The sequence below is a fragment of the Saccopteryx bilineata genome, chromosome 11 (assembly GCF_036850765.1).
Source record: "Saccopteryx bilineata isolate mSacBil1 chromosome 11, mSacBil1_pri_phased_curated, whole genome shotgun sequence".
Classification (NCBI taxonomy): Eukaryota; Metazoa; Chordata; class Mammalia; order Chiroptera; family Emballonuridae; genus Saccopteryx; species Saccopteryx bilineata.
The window spans coordinates 80287496-80305065 of NC_089500.1; the positions used below are offsets into that span (position 1 = coordinate 80287496).

Sequence of the window (17570 nt, forward strand, 5' to 3'; positions counted from 1 at the left end):
CCATATTTGTCTGCTAAAAGCAGAGCTGTTCTCCGAATAGTTAATAATAGTACACTGTTTTTCTTGACATGCGTCTGCTACCCAGAAGCCTGTTCGACGCATTAAGACTCGGTTTAAAGAGAAAAGGGGGGCACGGTTATATCGCTCTTCCTGAGCGTGTTTCCATTTGAACTAGGACGAGGAGGAGAGTGGGTACTTGATCCAAAGAAAAGCATCTCTAATGGCAAAGTTTTGATGGTGTTACTCTTAAACAACTTTCTTTTTCTCCTGCCCTATAAACAGGACAGAAAGAAACGGAGGTCTGATGGTGGATGATTAGAAAACAAGGGCTGACCTTAGAAAGAAAAAATGTTCCCTCGAATTAGAATTAACCCTCTGAGTAGTGAGTTTTTTCAGACTCGCTGACCCCTGGGAGTGAGTTTTTCAAAAAATGAAATTAGTTCCAGTTCCAATTTTATTAACTTAAAATCATGTTTGTTTGATAACCAATTGATGGAAACAAGAAGAACATACATTTGCCTTTTTTAAATGTTATCTTACATGTTTTTAAAATAAAAAATTTTGTTATGATCATACTCTAGATGGTTAGGAGGCACAAGGATGTACATGAACATTCGTACTACTTAAAGGGTTAAATCAAATCTTTAGGCCTTGTAAAATAAATGCCGCTCTGAGAACTTGGAAATTGTCATAATGTCTCTTTTTTTCTCTTCCTCAGGTGTGTCCTCTCTAAGTATTCAATTTGCCAAACTCCCAAAGGGATTAAAGCATTTAAATTTATCTAAAACCTCATTATCACCTAAAGGTACAGTATATTTTATTTACTTAACTTTATATCTATAATATTATATAATATTTTGCTACACCTTGCTACCTTAAATATGTAGTTAGAATTATTACTCAGTCATGGAGGCACGATCAGTTATTCACTCCATTTCCAGCCCTCTCCCCTCTCTGGAAGACAGAGGTGGGGCTGGAAATTCCAAGCTCCTAATCATGGTTTGATCTGTCTGGTGACCAACCCTGTCCAGAAGCCACCCACCAGATGCCTCTCAGAACAGCATGTGCTCCTGGCTGTCTTTCCACTTAGAAAGTTTGCCAGGGACTGGGGGCGAGAGCTTTTTTCTGTTATTTCACACCCCCTTTAATATCTTGGGAGAGCATCATTGTATTTTATAAAACCCTCACATGGTAATCACACCTTCTGAGATGTGCTCTGTCCTCGTGAGGCCTCAACAGAGTTCGTTTCTCTTTCCTCTGTGTTGTTAGTTCTAGGTCACGTGTCTCGTACTGTGTGTAAACAGTGTGTTTTCCCTGCAAACCTGGGGACCTGTGTAACTTCGGCGCCTGGCACAGGGCCTGGCCCGTTGTGGGTGTTCAGTGGGTGTTCTCGAACGGAATCACTTGTCATTTCCTAAATGTATTGCTGTCTTTTGAGGGCAGTGTACATAGTGATTAAGTGGCAGTCCTCACTCCGTTGGCCTTGGGATGAGTCCTGCCTCTCCCACTCACTGGGAACGTGCTCTTCAGTCTTTGTCCCTCAGTCACCTGAGGGGTAAGATGGGAATGCGTGTCTGCTTCATCACAGCTGGTGGGGTTCACTGAGTTAATTTGCACACAGTGCCGTTTTTGGCACAAAGGGCCCCTGCCACCACCATCACCATAACCAATACCATCATCATCACCACCACCATCACCACTACCACCCCTACCATCACCATCACCACCACCATCACCACTACCACCACCACCATCACCACCACCACCATCACTATCATCACCATCACCACCCCCACCATCACCATCATCACCATCACCACCCCCACCATCACCATCACCATCACCATCACCACCACCACCATCACTGTCACCACTATCACCATCACCACCATCACCACCACCACCATCACCATCACCACCCCCCCACCATCACCACTACCACTACCACCACCACCACCACCATCACCATCATCATTACCACCACCATCATCACCATCATCATTACCACCACCACCACCACCACCATCACCATCACCACAACCATCACCACCACCACCACCACCCCCCCCACCACCCCCACCATCACCACCACCACCATCACCATCACCACCATCACCATCACCACCATCACCACCCCCACCATCACCACCACCACCACCACCACCCCCACCATCACCACCATCACCACCACCACCATCACCATCACCACCCCCCCACCATCACCACTACCACTACCACCACCACCACCACCATCACCATCATCGTCATCACCATCATCACCACCATCACCACCATCATCGTCGCCACCACCACCACCATCACCACCACCCCCACCATCACCACTACCACCACCACCACCATCACCATCATCATTACCACCACCATCATCACCATCATCATTACCACCACCACCACCACCACCATCACCATCACCACAACCATCACCACCACCACCACCACCCCCCCCACCACCCCCACCATCACCACCCCCACCATCACCATCACCACCATCACCACCCCCACCATCACCACCCCCACCACCACCACCCCCACCATCACCACCACCACCACCACCACCCCCACCACCCCCACCATCACCACCACCACCATCATCATCACCATCATCACCACCATCACCACCCCTACCATCACCACCCCCACCATCACCACCACCACCACCACCACCCCCACCACCCCCACCATCACCACCACCATCATCACCATCATCACCACCATCACCACCCCTACCATCACCACCCCCACCATCATCACCACCACCACCACCACCCCCACCACCCCCACCACCCCCACCATCACCACCACCACCATCATCATCACCATCATCACCACCATCACCACCCCTACCATCACCACCCCCACCACCCCCACCATCACCATCACCACCATCACCACCATCACCATCATCATCACCATCATCATTACCATCATCACCATCACCACCGTCATCATCACCACCATCACCATCATCACCATCATCACCATCACCACCGTCATCATCACCACCATCACCATCATCACCACCATGATCACAATCAGCGTCATCTTATGCTGGCATTTTTGAAACATTTGCTGTCATTTTGGCCTGGAGCAGCCTCTGTCTCTGCCCGCAGACCTGGGTTGATTCAGCATCTATTCTGTCAGATTCAGCATCCACGTCACTTGGAGCCTCTGGGTCACTCCGACAGCCAGCTGTCCGTGCACTGCAGGGCCTGGTGCTCCTCTGTGTCCCACAGCACCCACCTGTTTCTTTACTTTAGGGTGTTTCCTACTGTGTTTTCTTTGAGTCCCAGCCGGGGAGTTTCTGTGGGGGGGAGGGCTTTGCTGAGTTCACTGCTGTGTCCCTGGCTTGTTGCGAGCTCTCACCGCACGTGTCACGGCTGAGCGGGTGGAACAGTGTGGTCCCTTGGTGACGTCACGTCCATCCACTCCTGCTCCATTGTGAACACACAGTGACACGAGGAAGGCTGTGAAGTGGGGTCAGCTCTGCAGGCCCCATGGTTCCATCTGCACACGGTTAAGATAAAGGCATTACGAGTCCATTTCCAAAGGGAAAAATCTCCCTGGAGGTCGGTGTCTTCTGTCCTGGTACCTGTGCCATCTGCACACGGTTAAGATAAAGGCATTACGAGTCCATTTCCGAAGGGAAAGATCTCCCTGGAGATCGGTGTCTTCTGTCCTGGTACCTGTGCCATCTGCACACGGTCAAGGTAAAGGCATTACGAGTCCATTTCCGAAGGGAAAGATCTCCCTGGAGATCAGTGTCTTCTGTCCTGGTACCTGTGCCATCTGCACACGGTTAAGGTAAAGGCATTACGAGTCCATTTCCGAAGGGAAAGATCTCCCTGGAGATCGGTGTCTTCTGTCCTGGTACCTGTGCCATCTGCACACGGTCAAGGTAAAGGCATTACGAGTCCATTTCCGAAGGGAAAGATCTCCCTGGAGATCGGTGTCTTCTGTCCTGGTACCTGTGCCATCCGGACCCGAGAGCCAAGCACCTCCCTTTACATCGTCCCTGTCGTATCGCAGCAGATCAGTTTCATGAAAACCTGTAACTTTTTCCATTTTTTGATATTGATGATTATCAGTGCATTACATATTTGTGGTAAAGATTTAGAAGATACTCAAAAAGATCAAGGAGGGCCTGACCAGGTGGTGGTGCAGTGGATAGAGCGTGGAACTGGGATGCGGAGGACCCAGGTTCGAGACCCTGAGGTCACCAGCTTGAGTGCAGGCTCATCTGGCTTGAGCAAAAAGCTCACCAGCTTGGACCCAAGGTCACTGGCTCAAGCAAGGGGTTACTCGGTCTGCTGAAGGCCCGCGGTCAAGGCACATATGAGAAAGCAATCAATGAACAACTAAGGTGTTGCAACAAGAAACTGATGATTGATGCTTCTCATCTCTCTCTGTTTCTGTCTGTCTGTCCCTATCTATCCCTCTCTCTGACTCTCTCTGTCTCTGTTAAAAAAAAAAAAAAAGATAAAGGAGGAATCAAAGATTACTTGCAATGTCAGTACCAAACCATTATGAGATGGTCACTAGACAATTTGTTGGCCATCTCTCCACGCTGTTTTGTTTTATTTATACTGTCATGGTTTATTTATACTCATACCTGCACACACACATACATACACACACACACAAATGCATATATAGGATTACACTATGCTGCACATTTCATAGACTTTCCCGCACACGTTATAAATTATGTTTTTTTATGTCAGCAAACACATGCTCACTTCCAGTGTCTGCGTGATGTCCCAGCCCACAGAAAATGTTTTGTGATTTATGTCAATGATCTCTTAACGGTTAATTCTTCAGTCATGCAAACAAAGCAAGCATGGTTTTTCACCTAACGATGGGACATTCGTTAATTTCTTACTTAGGATAAATGCCTGTGAGCAGAATGATGAGATCCAAGAGTTGACACATTTTTAAAAAGTTTTCGAAAAAAAAAATTTATCATCAAGGTGCCCTCCGACTATTTTGTGCAAATCCTTTATACTTCCACCGTCACTGGTTATTATTATTCTTTTCTTGTTTATCAAGCTGATAAGCCCAAGCGCTCTGATACGTTAATTTTGGCTTCTTCAGTTATTGCTCAATTGTTGAAATTGCTCCGGTCATTCCCCACCCCTTGTTCCTTAGTCATTTGTTTGCTTTTTTTTTTTTGAGGAATTACTAGTTTCCATTTTTCTAACTTGCCTTACATTGTTAACATTTTAAAAAACTTATATTAATTCTCCACATATGAAAAATACAAGCGATTTATCATGTGCTCCATAGGCTTACCTCTCTGAAGAGTGAGGCTAAAAATGGGTTATATTTATTTATTTTGACTTATTTGTCCATGGCTATGACACAAACAGAGAGACACGGTGGCCGCTCCTCCTCCCGAGGGCAGGTTTGGGTTCCGAGCACCGCAGTGCCACCCCTCACTGACGTCCCAAGTGTGGTGGCAGGGGGGGTCCGCAGTGTGTGTCCCCGTGCATGAGGACACCTTCCCGCCACCCTTCACAAATTAAGGTCACCGCATCGACCCCGTCCCTGCGGTAACGTGTGCTGTGAGAATTAGTGTTTTACAACATGTGGCCCACGGAATTTTAAGTTGCCCATTTCAAAATGTGTATCTCAAAGTGTTGTTTTTACAAGAAAACTGATTTTTTTTTTTTAAAAAAAGGAAGAACTTGCATTATTCTTGCGGGCTGTCCCAGGATCGGAGGGGTTTGCAGATGCGAAAGAACTTGGGTGGAGATGTAGTGTTTTAAGCCTCCGTTGGATTTGACTAGCCTGTATATTTTCTTCCTAGGAAAGCATCTCTGGTCCTTGCTCCGTAATTCAAGCAGGATTTGTCTTTTAATCTCCCCATGACGTCCACGCTGTCTCCACAGGCCATTCCTCTTCCTCAGATGTTAGCGGAGCGATGGTTCCCTGGACGTCTGGCGAGTGCCCCGCTGACTGCCAGATTGCGTCAGCCGGGCATCTGCTGCCGGTCGCTCCAGCTAGAACCCCTCCGCTGGCAGCCGGCGGGACTGGCCGGGGTCATGGGACGGCCCGATCTGTGTGGCCTGGCACTCTGGCTTTCCTTTGGGCTGGAAGGGTCCTGATCTTTTTCCATGCTGTATTTTTTTGTGATCTCCTGCTGCTCATGTCCCTATCAGCATGGGCCTCTCGTGGGTATGGGCTCACGAGGGGGTGACCCTCATTCTGTTCGGGAGCACGGAGCTGGGCCGATCGCGTGAGGCTCCCCGCAGCCTGTGCAGATTTTGGCCCATCGCCACGCATCCCCACCTTCTGAGGAGTGTGTGCTGTCGAGACTAGTTTGACCTGTTCATTCTTGAAATTCACTTACTAAGGTGTGTTTTACCTCACCAAGGAAATGATTTTTACAAATAATTTTCTTGATGAGAGTCTGGTGTTTTCCATATTCTGCTACAGAACACGTTAGTGGTACTTACTAGCAATGGGACAGACTGACGGAGGTTGACTGTTTATACCGTCAGAGATGTTACCTCCAGAGAGCAAGCCTTCAACAGACCATCACAGGTTTCTTTGTCCAACCAAACTCACCAACTCTCTACCTCCCTCACGGTCAGGCTGTTTCTTTCTTTTCTTTTTTTTAAACTCGGTGAGAGGAGGGGGGGCAGAGAGACAGACTTCTGTAGCCTCCCAACCGGGATCCACCCAGCACGCCCACCAGGGGGCGATGCTCTGCCCATCTGGGATGTTGCTCTGTTGCGACCAGAGCCACTCTAGCGCCTGAGGCAGAGGCCATAGAGCCATCCTCAGTGCCCGGGCCATCTTTGCTCCAATGGAGCCTCGGCTGTGGGAGGGGAAGATAGAGACAGAGAGGAAGGAGAGGGGGAGGGTTGGAGAAGCAGATGGGCGCTTCTCCTGTGTGCCCTGGCCGGGAATCGAGCCTGGGACTCCTGCACTCCAGGCCGTCGCTCTACCACTGAGCCAACTGGCCAGGGCCCCAGCTCAGTTTCTTACGTCTGTGATTGTACTGACCTCACTGGTTATTCTGCTGTCTCCTGGACTGGTTGTTAGAGGGGGAGGTAGTGGTCCCTGGGTCCCAGAAGTCATGCCTGAATGCTCTATAAAGATCTGTTGCAATGAATAAACATCCCTGGTGTAGCTCTGACTTTTCGTCCTGGAGTTCAGTCTCTGAACTTTCTGAGGGCAGAGAATGGGTCTCAGTTACATAACCCTGATCTCCATCCTTGCGTAAACATTTTATGAGCACTTCATAAAGATGGAGTTGATAGCCAAGAAATTCCTCCTTGAACTTGAGTGAGTGACTTCTCGCTCTCCCCCATCTCCTCTCTCTACACTCCTCTCTCCGTGCCCCGCTGTGGGCTCACCCTGGCGGGTGGCTCTGATGATTGTCCCCCATCTCCTCTCTCTACACTCTCCTCTCTCCGTGCCCCGCTGTGGGCTCACCCTGGCGGGTGGCTCTGACGATTGTCTCCCATCTCCTCTCTCTACACTCTCCTCTCTCTGTGACCCGCTGTGGGCTCACCCTGGCGGGTGGCTCTGACGATTGTCCCCCATCTCCTCTCTCTACACTCTCCTCTCTCTGTGACCCGCTGTGGGCTCACCCTGGTGGGTGGCTCTGACGATTGTCCCCCATCTCCTCTCTCTACACTTCTCTCTCCGTGCCCCGCTGTGGGCTCACCCTGGCGGGTGGCTCTGACGATTGTCCCCATCTCCTCTCTCTACACTCCTCTCTCCGTGCCCCGCTGTGGGCTCACCCTGGCGGGTGGCTCTGACGATTGTCCCCATCTCCTCTCTCTACACTCCTCTCTCCATGACCCGCTGTGGGCTCACCCTGGTGGGTGGCTTTGACGATTGTCTCCATCTCCTCTCTCTACACTCCTCTCTCCGTGCCCCGCTGTGGGCTCACCCTGGTGGGTGGCTTTGACGATTGTCTCCATCTCCTCTCTCTACACTCCTCTCTCCATGACCCGCTGTGGGCTCACCCTGGCGGGTGGCTCTGACGATTGTCCCCATCTCCTCTCTCTACACTCCTCTCTCCGTGTCCCGCTGTGGGCTCACCCTGGCGGGTGGCTCTGACGATTGTCCCCATCTCCTCTCTCTACACTCTCCTCTCTCTGTGACCCACTGTGGGCTCACCCTGGCGGGTGGCTCTGACGATTGTCCCCATCTCCTCTCTCTACACTCCTCTCTCCATGACCCGCTGTGGGCTCACCCTGGTGGGTGGCTCTGACGATTGTCCCCATCTCCTCTCTCTACACTCCTCTCTCCGTGCCCCGCTGTGGGCTCACCCTGGCGGGTGGCTCTGACGATTGTCCCCATCTCCTCTCTCTACACTCCTCTCTCCGTGCCCCGCTGTGGGCTCACCCTGGTGGGTGGCTTTGACGATTGTCTCCATCTCCTCTCTCTACACTCCTCTCTCCGTGCCCCGCTGTGGGCTCACCCTGGCGGGTGGCTTTGACGATTGTCCCCCATCTCCTCTCTCTACACTTCTCTCTCCATGCCCCGCTGTGGGCTCACCCTGGCGGGTGGCTCTGACGATTGTCCCCATCTCCTCTCTCTACACTCCTCTCTCCGTGCCCCGCTGTGGGCTCACCCTGGCGGGTGGCTCTGACGATTGTCTCCATCTCCTCTCTCTACACTCCTCTCTCCATGACCCGCTGTGGGCTCACCCTGGCGGGTGGCTCTGACGATTGTCCCCATCTCCTCTCTCTACACTCCTCTCTCCGTGCCCCGCTGTGGGCTCACCCTGGCAGGTGGCTCTGACGATTGTCCCCATCTCCTCTCTCTACACTCCTCTCTCCATGACCCGCTGTAGGCTCACCCTGGCGGGTGGCTTTGACGATTGTCCCCCATCTCCTCTCTCTACACTTCTCTCTCCATGCCCCGCTGTGGGCTCACCCTGGCGGGTGGCTCTGACGATTGTCCCCATCTCCTCTCTCTACACTCCTCTCTCCGTGCCCCGCTGTGGGCTCACCCTGGCGGGTGGCTTTGACGATTGTCCCCCATCTCCTCTCTCTACACTTCTCTCTCCATGCCCCGCTGTGGGCTCACCCTGGCGGGTGGCTCTGACGATTGTCCCCATCTCCTCTCTCTACACTCCTCTCTCCGTGCCCCGCTGTGGGCTCACCCTGGCGGGTGGCTCTGACGATTGTCTCCATCTCCTCTCTCTACACTCCTCTCTCCGTGCCCCGCTGTGGGCTCACCCTGGCGGGTGGCTCTGACGATTGTCGGATGCCCACTGGAGTCAGTTCTCTGTGACTGTCTCTCAGGTCTTTTCTGAGTGTTTTTGGCGCCCGCCAGCAGGCCTGGCCCTGGCTTCTTGTCCTGGTGGAGGCTTTCCTGTCCCACTTCAGGGGCCACCTGGGATATTCAGAACATCACTGAAAAATTAGAAAAACAAAAGAATTTATAAAAAGTGCATTCAATTTAGAAATAGCCATGTTCCTGAAATATGCAGTGAGAATCTCAGAGTTTTCGTAAGAATACGGGAGTTTTGCAATATCTCGTATCTGTCCTATCTTAAGAAGAATGATTCTGATACTCTGTGTGACCTCTGAACTCAGTGAGTGACCAGACTGTCCTGGGCTGCCGCTGTGGCCTGATACCCTGCCTAGAGCCTGTGCTGCCCGTGACAAGAAGTGGCCTGTTACCCAGCCACTCGGCCCAGCTTGCTGACCTGTCCCTCCCCGCCCCGCCCCGGACATGGCTCCCCTACACAGGACCACCTTGCCCTGGACATGGCTCCCCCACACAGGACCGCCTTGCCCCTCGTACGTGCTCGTCCTTGGTCTCCTGAGGCGGTGTTACCAGTTTGTTCCGTTGACTCTGACATGAGCTCTGGTGTTATTTGGGTACACAGCGTGCAGAGTATCGCCCGTGGGGGTTCCCTTTGGTTGCCTCTCACACTGGGCACAGGTCACTCTCTCCATGAAATCCGTCCCTGTCAAAGTCTCGACCGGGCTCTCCACATTAGGTGGGGCCCTGCATTTGTGAACGCCCGAGTATTTACGTGGCTTCAGGTATCTGCATTGGCACCTGCCTACATCATCAACCACCGCACACTGAGCCTCAGACCTCCTCCCATCCCCGACAGGATTAACAGAAGGATAGAAATAATCCCATTGTCTGCATGGCCCTAAGACTTCAAAGTAAAATCCGGTCCATTCCGGTCGGAAGAAATGGGATACAGTGAAGTGGGGGTCTTCTGCTCAGTGGCTTGGCTGTGTGTGTGTGACCAACCTCTCTCTCCTGAGGGGCGTCCAGAAGACACCCCTGCAGCTACCATTTTTGGGGAGACGGTGCTTACAGTTAGCCTCATTCCCGCAGTTTGGTGGGGACCCCTGGCCGTTATGGAAACCCACAAACCTCCTGTCACCTGGGCTGAAAACTGAGCCAGATCTTCTCACTGTTTCAGGGGTGAACAGCCTTTCCCAGTCACTCAGTGCCAACCCGCTGACCGCCACCACCCTCGCCCACCTCGACCTCTCAGGGAACGTCCTTCGTGGAGACGACCTCTCGGTAGGACCCACTCTTGCCCCTCCCGCGGAAGCTGCGTTCGCTAAGCCTGGCACGATTTCTAACCACGGCGGGCGGGCGGGTGTGCTGACTCACCCCCTGCCCCTCCCTGTCTCACGAGGCCTTAGACTCATTCCGTTACACGCCCAGGAATTGTTCTAGAGAAAGTCTCAGAGCCTGCCTTCCTTAGGTGGGGCCTGCCCCCTAGCTTTCTGTCTATGGGACGTGGCCTGTCACATTTTCTTTTTGTCATGTAATGTTGCTGAAGTTAAAGTTCTTTTTTGGAAACAACTTCTTTTGAAGGAATTCTTTTCCTTGATTGGAAAACACCGCTGCACCTGTTAAGGTTGCCCGACGGGGGATCGGAGAGGTGAACTGAGTCAGGGCATCGTGGAGTAATGCTGTGGGGCCGCTGGGGGTTTCCGCGTGTCGTCTGCAGCTGAAAGGGGGTGTCGGGGGAAACGGGGAGTCCTGAGCTGCCCAGACACAGCGGGGAGAGGGGGGCGTAGGGGTCGCCTGCAGGGACGCGCTTTCCCCACGAGAGCACAGCTGTTCACGCAGCTGAGTCTGGAATGCAAGCCGTCTGGCGGAGATTACGACCCCAGGAACGAGGGGTGGTCTCATTGTCAGATATGCCGGGGTCCCCTCTGGTCACAGTGTGGAGAAGAGACGCTTTCTTAGCGGGAGGGCCCACGGCAGGGGCGGCATCTCCGAAGGACCTCAGCGAGCCCCACGGGTTAATGGGGTGGGGAGACTCTGACCCCCGTTTCCGTGGGCAGTGGTGCCGCCCTGCTCTCTGCGGCTCTGCTGCGGCCCCACCCCACGTGGGGTCACTCGGGGAGTGCCGTGCTTGTCCAGGGCATTGTCCAGTTTTACTCGTCACCTTCACTGAGGACTCACCTCCTCCATCCCAAAAGGAACAGAGTTCTGCGTGAGATCACCAAAACACGAGGGACACCCCAGAGGGGCAGAGGGTGGTGTCACTCCGAAAGGTTCGATAGTGACCCCTGACGTTGGGGCCAGGACGGTGTCCTGCAGGGGAGTGGTCAGGCCTGGGGGGAGGGCGAGTGCAGGGAGGGCTCACTGCGGGGGCCTGCCTCTTCCAGGTGTCCCCAGGCAAGCGGTGACCGGTCACTGCTGGAGGTGAGGAGAGCTCCCCCCGCCGGTGGCCGGGAGTGACAGCCGTGCCGGCAAAGCCACAGCAGCAGAGGTCCGCGTGGTAGTGAGGGAGAGAGCGCAGGAGGCTTTCTGAGAGCTTTCGTAGTGCAGTCTGTGGTGCGTCTGTCGGTTCTCCTGCGGTGTGTCCGGGCTAGTCTCCGGTTCCCCTGCGGTGTGTCCGGGCTAGTCTCCGGTTCCCCTGCGGTGTGTCCGGGCTAGTCTCCGGTTCCCCTGCGGTGTGTCCGGGTTAGTCTCCGGTTCCCCTGCGGTGTGTCCGGGCTAGTCTCCGGTTCCCCTGCGGTGTGTCCGGGTTAGTCTCCGGTTCCCCTGCGGTGTGTCCGGGTTAGTCTCCGGTTCCCCTGCGGTGTGTCCGGGCTAGTCTCCGGTTCCCCTGCGGTGTGTCCGGGCTAGTCTCTGGTTCTCCTGCGGTGTGTCCGGGCTAGTCTCCGGTTCCCCTGCGGTGTGTCCGGGCTAGTCTCTGTCTCCTGTGAATTCCTCGGTGGAGGGCCTTTTCTCCAGCTCCGTAGAGACAAAGGGCTGCACTCAGAGGACCAGTTAGTCCCAGGAGGAGAAGTGGGCCATCTGCCTGGTGCGGGAGCTCGGACGTGGTGTCTCACTGGTGGGCGCTGGCACCCGCGGCTCACGCTTTGGAGAATTAGGCCGTGAGGAATGACAGGGACCTGCTCACTTCCTTGCTTTGAGGGCTTTGCACAGGGGGGAGGGGAGGGCGTGGACATTGGGAGCCCCCCAAACCTGAGGTGCTTTGCTACGCGTGAGGTTAAAGCACAACAAACGAACAGTGCTGTCGGGCGACTCTCGCTGGAGTGTGGCCATAACCAAGGGTCAGAAGATGGACGGGGCGTCAGGCCCGAGGCCGTCCTTTCGTTCAGACCCGAGTGACTGGCTCCTCAGACGCTTTCACGGGTGATGAACATTTTCGCCGGGCGAAGGCTGCGCGGGTGGTCCCCCGGTCCCGGCCGTGAGAGCTCATCAGCCCCGTTCCAGCATCGTCACAATGCAGCTAATCAAGAGAACTAGGTCATGTGTAACCAAAAAAAAAAAGGGGGGGGGAGTTTTGTAGCCAGGATACCGTTTGACCTTATTTTTGCTTACATGTAATTTTTATTTTGAGTATTCTTGGGTTGTTGTTGTTGTTCTCAAAGAAGATAATGTAATGACACAGATTCTGATAAGTCTGTTGGGAAGACGGGGGGGGGGCGATTTTCTGGGAGGATTTGGGCGGCTTCCTTTAGAAGTCTTAACGTGTGTGTGCAGGCGCCGTGCATGTGTGCACGCGTGTGTGTACACGTGTGTGTGCGTGTGTTTCTAGACCCTCACATCGCTTCCTTTTGTGTTTTGTTTCAAGTACATGTACAGTTTTCTGGCCCAGCCAAATGCCCTCGCCCATCTGGATCTATCCAACACGGAGTGTTCCCTGGACATGGTAATGTTCTCATACTGCTCTGGGGGCGGCGGGCTCAGACCAGCGGCCTGGGTGGGACTCAGAGGGCTTCCTTGCTCGTGAAACGTGTGTTCCCTCAGGCGTGGGAGCCGGAGGGACTAAGGGTGCCTGTGTCTCCCCAGGTCTGCGGTGCTCTGCTCCGGGGGTGCCTTCAGTACCTGGCCGTGCTCAACCTCTCCAGAACCGTCTTCTCCCACCGGTACGATGCCGCCCCGCCCGCCGCGTCCTCCAGGACGCACTTGCGTTATGGAAGCAGAGTGAGGCTGGGGGATGTCCTGCAGGACAGGAAACGAGGGTCTGCATAGCCGTCCTCTACGAATACGAGGCCGGAAAGTCCATGTTGCTGTTGTATCTTCTTCTTCTTCTTTTTTTTCTCGCTGCAGTTTGTTGTTCTTGTTGTTAACTCCAGCCTGTGTGAACTGTATGGTAATATAGTTCTCCTCTGGGGACAGGCTGTCTCTCAGTACAGTGAGGACTCTTTCAGCAGCATCTGCAGGCGTTACTCGGGATAGACTTGGACGTACATATAACCCTGTGGGATGCAGAGAGAATAGTCACCCCAAACTCAGGCATTGTAGTTTGTAACAAGTGGGGGACCCCGCTTAAGGACCCCCCTTCTACCTTTCTGATGTAGAACTGCTTGCAAAATAAGGCAGAAAAATGAGAAACGGCAAGTATTCACAAACAGCAGCTACTTAGAGTGGAGAGAGAATAAGGCAGAATTACGAAGCACACGGTGTGTGAGTGTGGAACCTGGCACCATCGAGCTGTCGCCGCAGGTCAACACCGTGCCTTCGTAACTATGATCCCACGCCATAAACTGCACGTTAGCCATTCTGTGCTCTTTGATAACGTGGAGAACCAGTCGATACTAGAAATACTCCATTTTCCTTAGTTAACTTTCTAAAAGGTCTTATAGTCACAGGGATAACCCGAACTTATTTGGAAAATTCAGTTGTTCTGCATGCTTATTCTACAGTCGTGCCTTGCAAATGAGTGATACGGTATTTTAAAGTACTGTCAGTCCATTACTTCATCAGTGATGTAGATTTTCACAGTAACAAAGAATATGCCACCAATACCGCAAGAGGAGTAAGGTCAGTAAGGTCAGGGACGTTGAGAGTTCCTTGAGGTACTTCAATTCGTGGGCATTCATTGAGGTGACCCAGTCAGCATCCGTATTTGATGGTAGCGATGACGCCACGCTTCAGTGAAGATCCCAGTGAGAAGGCAAGGTCATAGACTACAAAGACTTAAAAAAAATTTTTTATTGATTGATTTTAAAGAGAGGGAGAGAAATAGGAAGGAGAGCGGGAAGCATCAGCTTATAGTAGTTGCTTCTTGTATGTGCCTCGACCGGGCTTCCAGGGTTTTGAACCAGCGACCTCAGCATTCGAGGTCAGTGCTTTATCCACTGCACCACCACAGGTCAGGCTCAGAGATGTTCCTATAATCAGTTCTGCGCTCACCATCAATTCTGTGACCCCTGTAATGGCTGATCCTCAGTGGAGCTACTCAACTTGTGGAACAGCATTGTGCTAACAGACTGCCGTGTCTTTCAAGTGAGAGGTGTGAGTCAGCTGTCCAGTGCCCAGCGGCTCATCTGGACACGCTCAAAGAGAGCCCTTAGCCGTGGGCTTGAAATTGGTGCATTGGCACTGAGTTGCGGACAGTCCACCAGGCTATTCCTACTTTTGTTCATAAGTGCGTCAGTCGGGATGGGTCAGGTTGGTCCACAGTAAGGGATGGCCCTCCTGCCCCATTCCTGTGGCGTCCAGCAGCAGTCGCTTTGTGACATGTCCCCTGTGGACTGGCCACACGGCCTTCACTCTGGAAAGCAGAGCGGCCCGTGGCCAGAATGCTGACCGTCACGCGGTCGAGGAACAAGGATCGCAGCATTGCATGCGCTGACTGCCCTCTGGACAGTCAGGCACGTCATTTCCGCTGGACATGATGTCCCCTCGGCCAGTGGATGCGCGTGGCCACGCCTGGCATCATTGGGGTGCTGGGCATCCTTGTCCCTCAGAAAGGGGCAGTGACCTCTTGGGAACATGGGCAAGTCAGAGTAGCCGGAGGAGACGATGTTCACGGGATGATTTAACACTGCGTGCTCGTCACAGAGTGAACGGGTGGACAAGCTCAGGATGCTCTGTTACCAGAACCGCTGTGTTGGAAACATAATACATTGTCCACCAGCATTCTCTCTCCTCTTGAGTTGAGTTTCTCATCCTCTTAGATAGAGATTCTGCTTGCTGAGGTATCTCTTCCTTCATAGCTCGAAACTGTCCCGTTTTGAACAGTTTTCAAATGTAACAGGTTTTCCGGGACCTCCTTCCCCTTAAATATTGTTGAAGCTTATGTGACCAATCCAGACCACGAGACAGCCTCAGCCCCGAGATGCGGTGACTGCCTCCACCCGAGACAAGTGACCGTCTTCAGTGGGCGTCTGCCGTGCGTCCGCCTGCGTGCTTTGCACAAGTACGGTCCTCGGGCCCCTTGTCCGTTCTGCGAGAATAAAACAAGCCACGTGCTCACCTTCCGGCACGGAGGGCGCAGTCTCGTTCTTCTCAGCCCCTCACAGCGTGCTGGGGGCTCTCTCTGTTTCTTCCCAGTGTGCCCGCAGGGGACACATTTGGAAGTTGTAGCCATTTCTTGGGGGAGTGTTGTCTTTATTCTGATATTTGGTCAGAAACAATGAGAGGTCTGTGGTCTAGATACTTGGGACCATGAGGCTTTCTGTGTTGTTCCTCAGTTGACGCCAGGTCTCGGTCTGGTTGCATCTGAGACACGTCGCAGCCAGAAATGTTCCCAAGTGCAGGTAGCGATCTGACATTCCACGCACACTCCCACCACCCCTGGGGTATTTTCACTGACCTCCTGTTTCTTAAACACCCAAGCCTGAAGTTCACTGGCTGCACCATCAGGCGTTCACTGGCTGCAAAGGGTAGGACTGCACTGCTGTAAGGACCTTGTGGGACGTCTTAGCCTCTCTTCCATCATTCCTCGAAGTGCATCGGGTCCGTTTATTTAGATTTCAGACATCCAGTTTCTTCCGGCCCTGACATTTCTACTGAAAGTACAGCTGATCCACGGGCTATTTCACAGTGTCGGCACCAGCTGTGGGATGATGTCGTGTGCTGGCGTTCGGGTGCTGGGACGTGAGGACGGCCGCCGGGGTGACCCCCCCCCCCCTATTTTGTCTTTTAGGAAAGGGAAGGAAGTGCCCCTGTCCTTCAAGCAGTTTTTCAGCAGTTCCCTTGCTCTGGAGCACATCAACCTCTCAGGCACAAAGCTGTCTCCGGAGCCCTTAAAGTGAGTGGTGGATCCGTTCCCTCCGGAGCTTCTAAACGTTCGGCTTGTGGGAGTGAGTGTGCCCGAGGGAAGGGGGAGGGACGCGTAACCCTAAAACCGATGAGGCCAACAGAAACACCTTTTTACTTTCAGGCACAAAAGGAAGTCTGATTTGATTTGATTTTATTCTTTTTAGCACTATATATTGTGCAGTACGGACATGATTGCCCCGTGTGTGAATGAGGAAAATGTCCCCTTCTCTGTGACCTTGGCCGCCGTCCCTGTTCTTCCGCCAAAGTTGCGCTGTGTTCCCAGGAATGACTGCTTTTCCTCTGAACCCTTTCAGTCTATTTTTGATATGTCCTTGCGTGTGCATGTTTTCCACCCACATTTAAGTAGACCGCTCCCAAAAATCAGGGGATATGTCAAAACAGACAGGAAGCAATAGAAACAAGACACATTTGATTTTTTTTTAAGTAAACAAGGACATCAGAAAAGCAAAGGACAAGTCAAAGACAGTTGTTCGGTTATGCAAATGAGATGCAAAACCAACTTTTATTTCATTGCTGATAATGCGCTCTGGTGCCAGAGGCTGAAAGTGCTGGAGTCTCTCTCTGCCCGTTCCCGGACCCCCTAATTTTTGGGAGCGGTGTGTTTCTACTAAGAGTGCTGATCTGACTGCACACGCATGTGCCGCAGAATCAGATTCTGGGTGCTTCGGGTTCTGAATGTCCCAGGTCAGCACAGGTGCGCTCTCGGCTATTGTGACCCTGGCAGATGTCTTTGTTACGGGTTAATATCTGCAGGGTAGGGAGGTGCAGCCATGAGGTTAAACTTCTCCAGCTACATCAGGGTTTGGGAATCATTTATCACCCTTGGAATTTCTTCTGTTCCCCGTTCTTCCCGGCAGTAATCAGAAGGGCTGCAGACTCCACTTCCCTCTGAGTCTGAAGAGCGTGTTCTCCAGTGGCCACGCCCCCCCGTGGTCAGACGTGCTCGGGTCCAGCGGCGAGCCTGGGTCTCTCCTTCCCGCAGCTCCCGAGCCTGCGGGTCGGTGCCGACTCTTCTCCCTCGTCATGTGTTGAAATGTTCTGTTTCTGTGTCACTAGGACATTCCTCTTCATCT

The 17570-nt window shown here is 52.9% G+C and overlaps 1 protein-coding gene across 4 annotated transcripts in view; it reads left to right on the forward strand.

Moving 5' to 3' along the window:
- The window catches only part of CARMIL1 (capping protein regulator and myosin 1 linker 1), a 207269-nt gene that overhangs the window by 99093 nt on the left and 90606 nt on the right, over nt 1-17570 (forward strand). For 3 of the 4 annotated variants that reach the window (XM_066246343.1, XM_066246347.1, XM_066246344.1), the window contains exons 12-16: nt 719-805; nt 10433-10536; nt 13058-13135; nt 13276-13352; nt 16361-16465. In XM_066246343.1, the coding sequence (XP_066102440.1) occupies nt 719-805; nt 10433-10536; nt 13058-13135; nt 13276-13352; nt 16361-16465 (451 nt within the window). The remainder of the gene's footprint in view (nt 1-718; nt 806-10432; nt 10537-13057; nt 13136-13275; nt 13353-16360; nt 16466-17570) is intronic. The other variant, XM_066246346.1, reaches the window with a different exon arrangement.